Genomic DNA, 16665 nt, shown 5'->3' on the forward strand with positions numbered 1-16665 from the left:
TGCAGGAATCTGATTTCCTGGGATCTGGGGAGCCCCTAAATACTGAATTTAGGGGGGTGTTTAGGTCTGGGAGGGCAGTGGCCAATGGCTACTGTCCTTGAGGGTGGCTACACTCTTTGTGCCTCCTCCCTGTGTGTGTGTGTGTGTGTGTGGGGGGGGGGGGGCACATCCCTAATCCTATTGGGGGAATCCTCCAAACTCAAGATGGAGGATTTCTTAAGACAGGGGTCACCTCAGCTCAGGACACCTTAGGGGCTGTCCTGACTGGTGGGTGACTCCTCCTTGTTTTTCTCATTATTTCCTCCAGCCTTGCCGCCAAAAGTGGGGGCAGTGGCTGGAGGGGTGGGTATCTCCACTAGCTGGGATGCCCTGGGGCGCTGTAACAAAAGGCATGAGCCTTTGAGGCTCACCGCCAGGTGTTACAGTTCCTGCAGGGGGAGGTGAGAAGCACCTCCACCAAAGTCCTGGCTTTGTTCCTGGCCACAGAGTGACATAAGGCACTCACCCCATGTGGCCAGCAGCATGTCTGGTGTGTGGCAGGCTGGCAGAAACTGGTCAGCCCCACACTAGAAGTCAGGTAGGTATTCAGGGGGCATCTCTAAGATGCCATCTGGGTGTATGTTACAATAAGTTGCACACTGGCATCAGTGTGCATTTATTGTGCTGAGAAGTTTGAGACCAAACTTCCCAGTTTTCAGTGTAGCCATTATGGAACTGTGGTGTTCGTTTTTGACAAACTCCCAGACCATATACTCTTACTGCTACCCTGCACTTACGACTAAGGTTTTGCTTAGACACTGTAGGGGCATAGTGCTCATGCACATATGCCCTCACCTGTGGTATAGTGCACCCTGCCTTAGGGCTGTAAGGCCAGCTAGAGGGGTGACTTACCTATGCCACAGGCAGTGTGAGGTTGGCATGGCACTCTGAGGGGAGTGCCATGTCAACCTAGTAATTTTCTCCCCACCAGCACACACAAGCTGTGAAGCAGTGTGCATGTGCTGAGTGAGGGGTCTCTAGGGTGGCATAAGACAGCCCTTAAAGACCTTCCCTGGCATCAGGGCCCTTGGTAACAGTTACAAGGGACTTACCTGAGTGCCAGTGTTGTGCTAATTGTGGAGACAAAGGTACAGTTTAGGAAAAGAACACTGGTGCTGGGGCCTGGTTAGCAGAGTCCAAGCACACTTTCAAATCACAACTTAGCATCAGCCAAGGCAAAATGTTAGGGGGTAACCATGCCAAGGAGTCATTTTCCTAGAGGGTCCTTGTTAGCCGTACTGACACTTGCTTGAACATGTTTCTAATATGTCAAAAGAATTGCATTTGCCAATAGTTTTCGGTGGAAATGCTCTGTTTCATTATTTCTTGTAAATTCCTCATCTCCGGAACCCTCCAGTGGATCTTTTTCGTTGTATCTATAACTTCATGAAAACACAATCCCTTTTTATAAATTGTGTTGGAATTCTTGAGTACCATGCCAATTAGTTCTTCAATTGTTTTGGTGCTGTTTAATGCTTTACACGTGTTCCTCTGTGTAAGCCTTGCTGTTCAGTGCCAGGGTTGAGCTGAGTGTTGGACAGATTAAACCTAAGGGCCCTAAAGGGGTTGGTAAGAGTAGCAGACAGGGAAGATGCACAACCACACCATACAATACAAACTATTTCCTCACACATCTCAACGGTTTTATATGAACAGATCAGCTTTGAGTCTGGCACTAGTCTGTCAATGATTAAAAGGCGAAGATTTAGACTGGGAGCTCTAGCACTAAAATGAGATTGGCTTGATTCAAACTGTGAATGCCCAGTTAGACCTTAACCTCCCAAGTTAATATAGAACTTAGTGCATTTATAACATTTCAGGCACTGGTGGAGTTACTGGCCTAACGTCTACAATTGTTTGAGAGCCTAAATAGTTTTAACTCCTATCTTACGAAGTACAATGGCTCCAATACCAAAAGCTTCACTTTGAAAAATAATTCAAGATAATAAAAGAGGGGAGAAAGCGGTCAGAAAGAACTAGATGGCTACTTGATCATAGCACCAAGCACTGGAGGCTGCAGAATTAGCACTACAACTGTAGCGTCAATGGACTGAGGTTCATCTCTTCCCTGCACACGATAAGCACTGGTATGAGGTTTAGAGTTGTTTTAAGTCATCCAAATGGGTCAATCTTTTAAACTCTGGTGTTTACGTAGAGGATATATTATGCCAAGGAGCCTGTAAGAACAAGTGGCCACTTGGAAATTACACAGATCCTACCTGTACTGTTGTTATCATCATCTTGATCTATAAAGACATGATCCAGAATAAAGCTAAGAAGTTCAGATTGGAGTGTTGAATCAGGAGCATAAACCAGTGGTTCTAACATGTCCCGTCCTCCTGCCATTATCTGGTGACTGAAGATCATTAAAACATCACAAAGAATAGTGAACGCCTGCAAGACAAAAGGAAAATACAGAACTGATACACTATCAACACACTTACCAATTCAAAGTGTAAATAGTCTCTTGTTAACAAATAATTGGTAAAAACTATATTAAACAGTTAACAACGAGCATCTGCAATGCAATAGGTCTCGCATTTGTGAGAGTTAGAGCTACTGGAGTTGTAAATAGCAATGTCTTATCTATGTGTTGTGGTTTGGAGTGTAGTGTATGTATGCCAGGTGCCACAGAAACACATCCAGGCCTGATGCTACAGAAAAGAGGACACAACAAGGCCGTTATCTTAGGAATGTTTTCACCTGATTCCTACAGACTGGCTGTAATAACCTAGAGATGCAACCCTTTTTAGTGTGTTTACTTAAACTTTTATAGCACCAAACAATCCACAAAGAGGTACCTTTGTGGCATTTAACCCAGAGAACGAGTGGGTCAAAAGAGTTAAGAGCAAAGAAAAGTGGTCACCTATATATTTCTATGTGTTAAACTTTTAAAGGAATTATTCCTCTACACTGGCAATACCAGCCTAAAGTTTAAAAACATTGACTGTATAGAAAGACAATAACAGAAGAGGCAGCTTAACTAACAGAAGGCTTCAAATATGTGCAGACTGATGAAACAGAGCTTCAGTGGTAGATAGGCCTAACGGATAGGTTCCAAAGGCACGACATCTGTGACCTTGGGTCAGTATTTTAAATGGAAATACAGAAGGGCTGGTACTCTATATTAATTTAAAGCGCTGCCTTGGGTTAACAGTCTTATGACAATCCTTGGCTCAGGACTGTACTTTGTAGAACAGATACCTGTACCGGAATCTCCTGGGCCCTGGCAGTGCCATTTCGTTGCATACGTTTGTGCACTGGCTGATGGTTTTGAAGTCAGAATTCTCTGTTGTGGAGGCTACTATAAAGTTGAAGAATTGGCCTTGCCATCTCGACCACTCAGAGTAGAGCTGGAAGCCTGGATTTGGATGATAGTGTTTTTTTTGCCCAGTGAGGCTTCTACAGGGCTGGTTCATTGGCATTTTTCGGGCTATGAAAAGGATTCAAATGTATGTTTTGGGGGAACCAAGGTAGGTACAGAACCATGTCAGAGTTTCTTGATACCCACATAAGATAAATTACGTAACAAAAGTTTATATGAATTAATTTACACAGATGTTGGCATGCAAGCCTGGCATGGATCCTGCCTTTTTTTGGTCTCATACAAAAAAGACTTTAGTAACAACAACACATTTGGGTTACATAAGTACAAGCAGTGGCTGGTCCTGCTGGCCACATTTTGAGAAACAGTTCTGTTTAAAACATCTCCTGCCCATGGAGTCTTTACTGTTACTGTTCAGGATTGACTGAGATATAGTCCTTGGGAAGTGTATCCATAAAAGAAGCACGTATATTGCTACAGACATGAGGAGGCCTGATGAAGAACTAAGAACACCAGTAGACTCAGGAGTGAGAAAAAGGCCACTTGATGAGGTCAAAGATTTTCTTGACATTGATCTTCCATGTATTTGGTAACCACAGCAATCAGAATTAATGTATGGCGTTTACATCAAATGATGCATGAGAACCTAGTGGAGTGGTTACATGAAGCCCGGGAGTGGAAGAGAGGAGAGCAGGATAAACATTACTGGACTAACAGACAATGTGTGCATCATTACACACAGGAGTCCAGTGAGTGATGAGAAAGCGCTCTGCGCCTGCAACCGTGGGGGGCATTCAAGGTGGTGCCTCTTCAAACAGGAAGGAGTGCTGTTTTAGACAGCGCTTTGGAAGTGGCATCTGCAAGGCTGAAGTAGCTGTGAGGGGACTGTCAAAGCCATGGCACCAGTGAATTCTGAGGAGAAAGCAAAGGAGTTTGCTCCACTTATGTGCCGGTCCTCTCACATTGGCACCCTTGTGTTAGCTTCTTTGTGCTACAGGGTTAGGAAAATAGCTGCCTCTACTAACTGAACTCTACTTGAAGAGGCCCAATTTACATCCAAAGGCTAGATGTTTATTGCTATCAAACTTGAGCCTGTGGAGTGCTTGGGTCTGGAGTCACGACTCCTTTTCCACCATTTTGGGAAACACCTTTTTCCATCTTATTGCCTAAAACTAACCTATGTGCTTGGCTGGTGACCTCCTGGAGGTTATCAAGAGCATGTGCTATTGCCTAGTGTTAAGCTCTACTGAAGTCAGTTGGTTAACACACTCACTGCAAAGGTCTTGACAGAAAGAGAATGTCACAGATTACGATCCTGACATAAGAATTTTCACCTCTTCATCTCTGCAAGGTTGATTTAAATTAATCATAGCACCTGCTTTGATGCACTATGAAATGGAAGAACTTGTATTACCGAGTAAGTGCTATATAAAAAAATAATTTAAAAAAACGAGTTATTCCCAGACTGCCCCAGCATGCACCAGACAAAGAACCCTAGGGGAGAGAATGTGGCATAAGGGCCAGAGCTGCAGACTTTGAAGCTCGGGAACATGGTTTGAGGCTCTGTGCCGGCTCAACATCCTGCGATTCTGGGCAAATGACTTAACCTCCTGTGCTACCAAAAATGAATGAGTTCTTATTTTATGTAACCTGTGCTCATGTAAAATTCTGTAATACCTCTGTTTGCACTATATAAAACTGCAAATAATACAATAAAGCGCTTCAATACTTTTGTGTTGAGTTCAAGCTATACAGAACTGCAAAACAATAAAGACCCTGCAGACATCGTAAATAAACAGCAAGATGTCCAAAAGCAAGAAAACTGAAGAAACAACAATACCGCCATCATAAGTGCAAAGTGGCGAAACCAAAGAAAACAAGGGGGGGTATGGGGCAATTGGCCATAGTCCAAGAGTTAACAAGAGACAGCAGGAGGAGGGTAATGGGGTGGCAGGGCAAGGAAGAATACGGTGTGGGGGGAATCCGATTTAAGCACTATGGACAAAGCAGTAGGTTGTGTGTAGTTACCCGAGCTCAGCATTGTAAGCACACTGACTCACAGGAGCAGGAAACCAAGAAATAAAAAAGTCCCCCAAAGAACAGATAAACATGACAAACTGTAATTATACAGTAACTAGTCCCCTGGCTCCCTAAGAGAAAAAGGAGGAACAAAGAGGAATGACTGACCACTAAGCAAGCAAGGATTTTTAAATGACAGTGAAGCAAACAAATGAAAAGGCTTTAAGCCCACAGAAGTATACTAAAAGTATACAAGAGGCCGTACGCTTAAGCTCGACCTGAAAATACCTATTTTGTTGACAGTTACTAAGAGATTTTAGTGTGTGCATGAGGGGTTTTCAGTGGGCAAATGAAAATAGCACTGCCACCAGTGCGATTTGTTACAAGAGTCTGTACACATGCTCAATATGCACATATCTGAATATGGTAGTTGTAGGAAGCTAGCCTGGTGTGTGGTGGACACTAATGAAAATGTCACTTACCCAGTGTACATCTGTTCGTGGCATCAGTCGCAGTAGATTCGCATGTTTTGCAATAGCTCGCCATCTGGTGTTGGGCCGGAGTGTTACAAGTTGTTTTTCTTCGAAGAAGTCTTTCGAGTCACGGGACCGAGTGACTCCTCCTTTTGTCTCCATTGCGCATGGGCGTCGACTCCATCTTCGATTGTTTTTCCCCGCAGAGGGTGAGGTAGGAGTTGAATTGTAGTAATAGTGCCCATGCAATGGAGTGACTAAGTATGCACCTATTTAAGGTTGAGATGATACATATATAAATAGTTGAAGGTAACTTCCAAACTGCTACAGGCTCCCGGGGAGGCGGGTGGGCACATGCGAATCTACTGCGACTGATGCCACGAACAGATGTACACTGGGTAAGTGACATTTTCAGTTCGATGGCATCTGTCGCTGTAGATACGCATGTTTTGCATAGACTAGTAAGCAGTTATCTCCCCAAAAGCGGTGGATCAGCCTGTAGGAGTGGAAGTAGTCTGAAATAATGTTCTTAATACGGCTTGACCTACTGTGGCTTGTTGTGCGAATAACACGTCTACACAGTAGTGCTTGGTGAATGTGTGAGGCGTAGACCATGTGGCTGCCTTACATATTTCTTGCATTGGGATGTTTCCTAGAAAGGCCATGGTAGCACCTTTCTTTCTGGTTGAGTGTGCCCTTGGTGTAATGGGCAGCTGTCGTTTAGCTTTAAGGTAGCAGATTTGGATGCATTTAACTATCCATCTGGCTATACCTTGTTTTGATATTGGGTTTCCTGCATGAGGTTTTTGAAATGCAATAAATAGTTGTTTAGTCTTTCAGATGTTTTTTGTTCTGTCAATGTAATACATCAATGCTCTTTTGACATCTAATGTATGTAGTGCCCTTTCAGCTACGGTATCTGGCTGTGGAAAGAACACTGGAAGTTCCACTGTTTGATTTAGATGGAACGGTGAAATAACCTTTGGCAAAAATTTAGGATTGGTCCTTAGGACGACCTTATTCTTGTGTAGTTGTATAAAAGGTTCCTGTATTGTAAACGCCTGAATCTCGCTTACTCTTCTTAGGGAAGTAATGGCGATGAGAAATGCCACCTTCCAGGTTAGGAACTGTATTTCGCAGGAGTGCATGGGTTCAAAAGGTAGACCCATAAGTCTAGTTAGGACAACATTTAGGTTCCATGAAGGAACAGGTGGTGTTCTTGGTGGTATAATTCTCCTAAGGCCCTCCATGAATGCTTTAATGACTGGTATCTTATATAGGGAAGTTGAATAGGTAGTCTGCAGGTATGCAGATATTGCTGCAAGGTGTATTTTAATGGAAGAGAAAGCCAGGTTAGATTTTTGTAAGTGAAGCAAGTAACCCACTACATGTTCTGGAGTTGTGTGTAATGGTTGTATTTGATTAATATGGCAGTAGCAAACAAACCTCTTCCATTTACTTGCATAGCAGTGCCTGGTGGATGGCCTTCTGGCTTGTTTTATGACTTCCATACATTCTTGGGTAAGTTGTAAGTGCCCGAATTCTAGGATTTCAGGAGCCAGATTGCTAGATTCAGCGATGCTGGATCTGGGTGTCTGATCTTTTGGTTGTGTTGTGTCAACAGATCTGGCCTGTTGGGCAATTTGATGCAGGGTACTACTGATAGGTCTAGCAGCGTTGTGTACCAGGGTTGCCTTGCCCAAGTTGGTGCTATTAATATGAGTTTGAGTTTGTTTTGACTGAGTTTGTTTACGAGGTAAGGAAGGAGAGGGAGAGGAGGAAAAGCGTAAGCAAATATCCCTGACCAGTTCATCCATAGGGCATTGCCTTGGGACTGTTTGTGTGGGTATCTGGATGCGAAGTTTTGGCATTTTGCGTTCTCCTTTGTCGCAAACAAGTCTGAGGTGTTCCCCAGAGTTTGAAATAAGTGTTCAGAATTTGGGGGTGAATTTCCCATTCGTGGACCTGTTGGTGATCTCGAGAGAGATTGTCTGCGAGTTGATTTTGGATCCCTGGTATAAATTGTGCTATTAGGCGAATTTGGTTGTGAATTGCCAAACGCCAAATCTTTTGTGCTAGCAGGCTTAACTGCGTGGAGTGCGTCCCCCCTTGCTTGTTTAGATAATACATTGTTGTCATGTTGTCTGTTTTGACGAGAATGTATTTGTGAACTATTATTGGTTGGAAAGCTTTTAGTGCTTGAAAAACTGCTAGAAGTTCTAGGTGATTTATATGCAGTTTTGTTTGATGTACGTTCCATTGTCCTTGTATGCTGTGTTGATCGAGGTGTGCTCCCCACCCTGTCATGGAAGCATCTGTTGTTATTACGTATTGTGGCACTGGGTCTTGGAAAGGCCGCCCTTTGTTTAAATTTATGTTGTTCCACCACAGAAGCGAGAGGTAAGTTTGGCGGTCTATTAACACCAGATCTAGAAGGTGACCCTGTGCTTGTGACCATTGTGATGCTAGGCACTGTTGTAAGGGCCTCATGTGCAGTCTTGCGTTTGGGACAATGGCTATGCATGAAGACATCATGCCTAGGAGTTGTAGTACCATCTTTGCTTGTATCCTTTGTGTTGGATACATGCGTTGTATGATGGTGTTGAAATTTTGAATTCTTTGTGGACTTGGAGTGGCTACTCCTTTTGATAGGTCTATTATGGCTCCCAGGTATTGTTGTACCTTGCGCGGCAGAATTTTGGATTTTGTGAAATTGACGGTGAACCCTAGTTTGAAGAGGGTTTGTATGATATGATTTGTGTGATTTGAGCACTCTATTAACGAATGGGCCTTGATTAGCCAGTCGTCTAGATATGGGAACACATGTATTTGCTGCCTTCTTATGTGTGCAGCGACTACCGCTAGACATTTGGTAAAGACTCTTGGTGCGGTTGTTAATCCGAAAGGCAGTACCTTGAATTGGTAATGTATTCCCTTGAATACAAACCTTAGGTATTTCCTGTGCGATGGGTGTATTGGTATATGGAAATAAGCATCCTTGAGGTCCAAAGTTGCCATGTAGTCGTGTAGTTTTAGCAATGGCAATACTTCTTGTAGTGTGACCATGTGAAAGTGATCTGATTTGATGAAAGTGTTCACTACTCTGAGGTCTAGGATTGGTCTCAGCGTTTTGTCCTTCTTTGGTATCAGAAAGTACAGTGAGTAAACTCCTGTGTTTATTTGTGTGTTTGGCACTAATTCGATTGCATTCTTTTGCAATAGTGCCTGCACTTCTATCTCCAGGAGATTGGAATGGTGTGTTGTCAAATTTTGTGCTTTTGGTGGTATGTTTGGAGGGAATTGTAGAAATTCTATGCAATAACCATGTTGGATAATTGCTAGAACCCAAGTGTCTGTAGTGATTTCCTCCCATGCTTTGTAATAATGACTTATTCTTCCCCCCACTGGTGTTGTGTGGAGGGGGTGAGTGACATGTGAGTCACTGTTTAGTAGTAGGGGTTTTGGGGCTCTGAAATCTTCCTCTATTCCTAGGGAATTGCCCTCCTCTATATTGTCCCCGAAAACCTCCTCTATACTGTCCCTGGTAACTGGACGGTGTTGCTTGTGAGGTGCTGGCTTGTGTGCTCTGACCCCGAAACCCCCCTCGAAAGGGTGTTTTACGGAATGTGCTGTAATTCCCTCTGCTCTGCGGGGAGTAGAGTGCGCCCATGGCTTTGGCAGTGTCCGTATCTTTTTTGAGTTTCTCAATCGCTGTGTCCACTTCTGGACCGAACAGTTCTTTTTCGTTAAAAGGCATATTGAGAACTGCTTGTTGAATCTCTGGTTTAAATCCAGACGTTCGGAGCCATGCATGCCTTCTGATAGTTACAGATGTATTAATTGTCCGTGCAGCTGTATCTGCAGCGTCCATGGAGGAGCGGATCTGGTTGTTGGAAATGGTCTGTCCCTCCTCAACCACTTGTTTTGCCCTATTTTTAAGTCTTTGGGCAGGTGTTCAATGAGATGTTGCATCTCGTCCCAGTGGGCTCTGTCATAGCGCGCAAGTAGTGCCTGGGAGTTTGCGATGCGCCACTGGTTTGCAGCTTGTGCTGCGACTCTCTTACCAGCTGCATCGAACTAGCGGCTTTCTTTATCTGGGGGTGGTGCATATCCAGATGTGTGGGAGTTGGCCCTTTTCCTAGCTGCTCCTACAACGACAGAGTCTGGTGGCAGCTGTGTAGTGATGAAAACCGGGTCTGTAGGAGGCGCCTTATACTTTTTTTCCACCCTTGGTGTGATTGCCCTACTTTTGACCAGCTCCTTAAAGATTTATTTTGCGTGCCGGAGCATACCAGGGAGCATAGGCAGGCTTTGGTATGAGCTGTGGGTGGAGGAGAGTGTGTTGAATAAAAAATCATCCTCGACCTGTTCTGAGTGGAGGCTTACATTGTGAAATTGTGCTGCTCTAGCCACCACTTGAGAATACGCGGTGCTGTCCTCTGGTGGAGATGGCTTCGTAGGGTATGCCTCCGGACTGTTATCTGACACTGGGGCGTCGTATAGGTCCCATGCGTCTTGATCTTGGTCACCCTGGCTTATGGTGGTGTGAGCTGGGGAGTGTGATGGAGTTTGTGCTGGTGAGACGTTAATCACGGGCGGAGGAGAGGGTGGTGGGGTAACTCTTTTCACCACTTTTGGTTGTGGTGTCTGTTCAGTTTGGAACTCCAACCTTCTCTTTCTTCTAATGGGGGGAAGGGTGCTTATTTTTCCTGTCCCCTGCTGTATGAAAATACGCTTTTGCGTATGGTCCACATCAGTTGATTGTAGCTCTTCCTCAAACCTATGCTTTTGCATTTGGGAGGTTAGCGAGTGCTCTTCTGTATAAGAGCCTGAAGCTGGGTCGCTTGCAGTTTGTTTCGGGACCGAAACCCTGTCTGCGTGTTTTTTCGGCTCCGAGGTGACTTTTTTCTTTTTCGGGGCCGAAACCTCTCGGCGTCGATCTTCTTCGGTGCCGCTGTCTCGGCGTCAAGCCGTGTCCACACCGGCATCTCGGTGTCGAGGCTTGTCTCCAGCACTTTCTCGGTCCCGAGAAGGCTGCGTGCCGGTGTCTCGACCGGAGTCGGACGATCTCGGCACTGTTTGGGCCTTTTTCGGTGCCGACGGTCAGTCACCGAATTTATGGGTGGAGCCATGGCCTGATGGCAGTGGCGTCCCCTGGGCCTTGTAAATCTTCCTCTGTGTGGTTTTTGACGTCTTACTCACGGTTTGTGTATCGTCGAATCCTTCGGAGTCCGATTCTTGGATCGAAAAGGATCCCTCCTCTTCTTGTTCCTCGAACTCCCGGTGGGCTGTCGGCGCGGACGCCATCTGAAGTCTTCTGGCTCGACGGTCTCGGAGAGTTTTTCGGGACCGGAACGCACGACAGGCCTCGCAGGTGTCTTCGCTGTGCTCAGGTGACAGGCACAGGTTACAGACCAAGTGTTGGTCTGTATAGGGGTATTTATTGTGGCATTTGGGGCAGAAACGGAACGGGGTCCGTTCCATCGGCGTTCTTCAGCACGCGGTCGGGCCGACCAGGCCCAGACGGGGGATCGAAAAACTACCCCGAAGGGCACCGGAGCTCTTCGATCTTCGATGCGGTGTTGAATCTAACTACGCCGATCCCGAACGCAACAATACCGACGAAAATCTTCCGAAATTAGCTATCTTTCCGTTCCGAAACTCGGAGCGACAGGAACACGTCCGAACCCGATGGCGGAAAAAAAACAATCGAAGATGGAGTCGACGCCCATGCGCAATGGAGACAAAAGGAGGAGTCACTCGGTCCTGTGACTCGAAAGACTTCTTCGAAGAAAAACAACTTGTAACACTCCGGCCCAACACCAGATGGCGAGCTATTGCAAAACATGCGTATCTACAGCGACAGATGCCATCGAACTGGTCTTTTCACTTTATACCAGGTATCCCCTATTAGAGATGTAAGCAGTGTTTACAAAGCAAGGGCTCTCTAGAGGCAGCTGTGGATGAGCAGCCAAGACTTATCTAGGAGACAGGCAAAGCTTATGCAATACCCCTACAGTCACACTGCACTTACACACATGAAAGAACCACACAGGGTTACAAAAATAAAGGGACTTTATTATACTAACACAAATACTAAAATACTATATAGGTAATACCCCAACTGGATGTAAGTAAACACACTATTATATACACATTAGAAATCAGTAAATACCATAGAAAGCAATAGGCATCGGCAAAAGCAATAACAAATAGTGAGGGCCCTAAGGGAGGGCCAAACCATATACTACAAAGATGGAATGTGAAAGGCAGTCCCCCACCGAAGGAAGAAGAATCAGTATAAGGGAGCTGGAGGCACTAGGAATGCCAAGAGGTGAGTACCAGAGTGACTCCAAGTGACCAGAGGTAAGGAGGACTCTGGAAATGGACTGTGCAAGCCCAACCAGTCTGGAAGAACCCAAAGGTGGATCCTGACGGAAGAGTACCTGCAAAGGAAGGGGACCAAGTCCAGTTCGAGTTGGAGTGTCCGGTTGTGGCAGAAGCCATTACCCACACTTCTGTGGATGCAGGACCAGATTGAGGGTGGAAGAAGGACAGCAATGCAGTACCAGAGCAGAGCAGATGAGGAGTCCCAGAAGTGATGCAAGTGATGTCCCACGTCTGCAATCGAGATGCAGTCAGTCAGTGGTGATGGAAAACCACTGACTGACAAACTGGCAAATGCAAGAGACTGAAGAAGGCAAATGCAAGAGACTGAAGAAGGCTTGCAAGGCTGAAGAGGACCGGCAAGGTCTAGGGGAGTGACTCCTTCACTCCAAGGGAGATTCCTTTTTACTTCTTGTGCAGGCTGAAGACTCACCACACTCAGAAGATGCACGAACGAGGAAATGTTCCATTTGCTGGAAGAAGCTGGAAATAATGTTGCAGAGCTGAGTCGTTGCTAGAGTAGCAGATTGTCGGTTCCTGGAGGGTCCAGTTGCAGCCTCAGTGACCAGAAGATGAAGTAAACAATGCAGTGGAGTCCTGCTGTAATCTTGCACGTCGAATGTGAGGACCCCACCCAAGAGGGGTAACCTAAAATAGCCCAGGAACGGGGATTGGTCACATAGCAGGGTGGCCACCTAACAGGAGGGGGCTGTGACATCACCTACCTGTTTTATTTTGTGATATAGCCTTGTGGGCCCTGAGTGGCTAGGGTATGCCCAGATGTGGGTCCTTTGTTTGCTGCGCCACTGGATTCAAAATAGCCTGGCTGATGAAGAGTGATACCCTGAAACCGGTCCCTGGATGCTTGAATCCTGTCCAGGGAGGACCTGGCTTGGCAGTTTGGGCTAGACTGCTCCCACAGGGGAGCAGGGTCAAGACTGATTTGCCTGTAGCTGGGTCCAAACAGGGGTGATGTGGCAAGCAAAATAACAATGGATTAAACCCAGATCTGTGACGGTGTGAGCATTTGAAAAGTTTCAACATTGTCCATCATTTCATTTTATGATATTGATGTCACCTACCTGACCTGGCCACTCAGATGCTCTCAGGGTCCACTGCCCACTTTGCATTCTAGATGGCAGAATCAAGTGGCCATCTGGAGGAACCATGGGCACCACTCCTGGGGTGGTGATGGACAGGGGAGTGGTCACTCCTCTTTCCATTGTCCAGTTTCGTGCCAGAGCAGGAACCGGGGGTCCCTGGACTGGTGCCAACAGGTTTGTGCAAGGAGGGCACCAAATGTGGCCTTCAAATCTTATCAGTGGCTTGGGGAGGCTGCAACACCTATCTCCAAGGGACAGGGTGTTACCTCCCTCTCTCACAGGAAATCCTTTGTTCTGCCTTCCTCTGCCTGAGCTGGTCCAAGCAGCAGGAGGGCAGAAACCTGTCAGGGGGCAGCAGCATTGGCTGCCCGGAAAATCCCAGAAGACTAGTAGGAGCAATGCTGTGGGTCATCTAAGGAGCCCCCTGAGTGCATGGAATTGTACAACTAGTACTGGCAACAATACTGGGGTATGATTGACATGTTTGATATCAAACACGTTTAGGTTTGGAGTTACTTTTATGTATCTGGATACAGGTGTGTCTAGTGAATGGGTAAAATGCATCCCACACTTACGAAGTACAGTGGAATGGAACTGGAGGTCATAGGGGCACCACTGCTTAGGCACCAGTGCCCTCACATATAGGTACATGCACCCATGTCCTCTGGGCTAGAAGGGCCTACCATTGGGGTGACTTGCAGTGACCTATAGTGAAAGGATGCATGCACCTTTTCACACAGGCTGCAATGGCAGGCCTGCAGACACATTTTGCATGGGCTCCTGTGGGTGGCACGATACATGCTGCAGACCATGGGAAACCCCTGGTGCCCCAATGCCCCGGGTACACAAGTAACGTACTAGGGAGTTATATGGGGGCACCAGTATGCCAATTGAGGGGTGTGAAAAGTACTAAGCAGCCAAGTTTAGCGGGAGAGAGCACAATCACTGGGGTCCTGGTTAGCAGGATTCCAGAGAAAACAGTCAAAACACACTGACAGCTGGCAAAAAGGGGGTCAAGCATGCCAAAAAGAGGGTACTTTCCTATAGAGGTGCACTAGGAGAAGGAAGATGAAGAGGAACAAGCACCTTTGTAGAAGCAGTCTTTTCGTTGGGGAATTTTTTTTAAGTGGTATGGTGTCCAAGGCCTCCTGAAAAGTTAGATTACTTTTCAAAGTAACTGTAGGGGAAGCTAGAATTGACTCTGCACATTCCTGAATATATATTTTGCGCTTTCTAACATCCATTGTCTCTAATATTGGTTTAACAGGTTAAGGCGTGGTGGAGAAGTGGCTTGAGTTCAAATGCTCCAAAGGAACATGTGCCTTTGTACTCTGCACCAACATTTTCGATCGGATTTCTTTTCTGTGCTGAGCTCGGACCCGAAAACTGCCTGGTTGAAATCAATGTGGTTGGTGCCAAGTGCTTGGGGGTTGAAGTTCGGACCAAGTAGATGAGGTCGGAGCATAAGATGCAGCCGTAGGCTTCATTGTTTCCGGTGCCGAGCCGATGGAAGGGGCCATCTGAAATTTCTTTCAGAGGCTGACCATGGCTTGAATGCAGTGGCAGTCCATTGACCTTGGTATGGGGTCTTTTAGTAGGTTTTGTGGGAGGAGGTGGGGTCACTGTACTCACAGTTAGTGCAAAAGTCAATCCTTGCCTCTAGACGTCGGATAGGATGTTTACATCCAAGATTCAGATTCAGACTGCATCCTGGTGGGACTGCTGCTGCGCATGTTCCTCCTCGAAGATACACAGGGTGCCATTTCTAGCCTACAAGCTTTTTGGTCTTGGAGCGTCTTCTTGGACTGAAAGGATCAACACACCTCACAGGTAATCTCTTGATGGTCTGGCGAGGCATAATTAACACCTGATGAAGACTGGTGTAGGGGTACTTCGAATGGCACCAAGGGCAAATCCAAAAAGGAGTCTGTTCCATCGAGCTTACATTCTCTCTGTTGCCAAGAGTTTCAACGCCTACTGGCCAGAGGAGCCCCCGCTGCTGAAGGGCGTACTATGGAGAAACTGGACCCGATGCACAAGAAAACTGTTGATGTGAGTCCAAAAGAAAAGATGGAGGGAAAGTCTAGGACCAGAGCTAGTTAAAGACGGAGCAAAGAATTACAGGTCTGAACCAGACAGCGGAGAGAAAGTCTAACAAAGGACTTGATGCCCATGTTCAGTATCACCGAAAGGGAGTTGCCGCTGGATCCTGTGACTCGAAAAACATCTTAGAAGAAAAACAACTTGTAACACTCCGGCCCCAAAACTAGATGGCAGGACAAGGCAAAGCATGTCTATCTACAGCCACACATGCCACCAAACATCTGTTCCTAGAGCAGGGAGGATGGGTGAGTTAGTAAGGTACCTGCAGCTATATATAGGCTCTACCAGACAAAGATGAGTAACTTGTTCGCCTGACAGAGACATCTAGCTGCAGATTCCTTCCATTTGAATAGATCCCAAGCAATACCATTCCTGGAGGTGGGTCTGGAGTCCAATTTGAAACAAGGAAACCCTGCAGGACTGAACAGGCAAAGAGCCCATCCTTACCGACCTGTTTATCCAGGAAGTAGTGTTTGGTAAATGTGTGAAGAGATGCTCACACTGCTGCCTGCCAGATGTCCAGGACCTCTTTGTTAACACTGTGGTCGCAGCTTTAGCTCTGGTTTGAGTGAGCTCGCAAGGCATCAGGAGGTCGCTTCTTGGCCCATGAATAGCAGATTTTAATGCAGAGGCAACCCACCTAGAGGTGGTCTGCTTCTTCACAGCTCAACCTTTCTTTGCACCAACATACCCCACCAAGAGTTGGTCACCCACCTTGAACTCTTTTGTGCAATCAAGGTAGAACAACAACATTCTTGTTGAACCAAGATGGTGGAGTTGCTCTTCTTTGGGGGATGTGGCGGAGCGAAAAAAAAAAAAATACACATTGTGACTGACTGGCCTACATGAAATGAGGTGACGGCGTTCGGCAGAAAGATGGCCATTGTGTGAAGCACCAATTTGTCAAGGTAGGCAGAGGTAAGGTAGCTTAGATAAGGTCTGCAACCTCAATTACTCTGCGGGCAGATGTTATTGCCACAAAGAAGGCAGCTTTCAAAGACAGAAGCCTGAGGGCAAGACTCGAAGGTAGCACACCAAGTATCATAGGACCAGACTGAGATTCCACGTAGGCATTAAAATGGCGAAGGAGGGGAAAAAGTCTACCAAGGCCCTTTAGGAACCTATGTCGAATGGAGGGCTTGAACAAGGAGGGTCGGTCAGGCAGCCACCGGAAGGCAGAAATAGCCAATAGATAGCCCTTAAGAGTACCCAGTGC

General features: G+C 46.3%; 1 protein-coding gene across 4 annotated transcripts in view; it reads right to left on the reverse strand.

Annotated features, from left to right (window-relative positions):
• Positions 1–16665, reverse strand: part of STAG2 (STAG2 cohesin complex component) — a 987179-nt gene that overhangs the window by 164359 nt on the left and 806155 nt on the right. For all 4 annotated transcript variants that reach the window (XM_069211859.1, XM_069211886.1, XM_069211877.1 and 1 more), the window contains exon 25: positions 2259–2433. In XM_069211859.1, coding sequence (XP_069067960.1) covers positions 2259–2433 — 175 coding nt within the window. The remainder of the gene's footprint in view (positions 1–2258; positions 2434–16665) is intronic.

Source organism: Pleurodeles waltl, chromosome 2_1, assembly GCF_031143425.1.
Source record: "Pleurodeles waltl isolate 20211129_DDA chromosome 2_1, aPleWal1.hap1.20221129, whole genome shotgun sequence".
NCBI lineage: Eukaryota > Metazoa > Chordata > Amphibia > Caudata > Salamandridae > Pleurodeles > Pleurodeles waltl.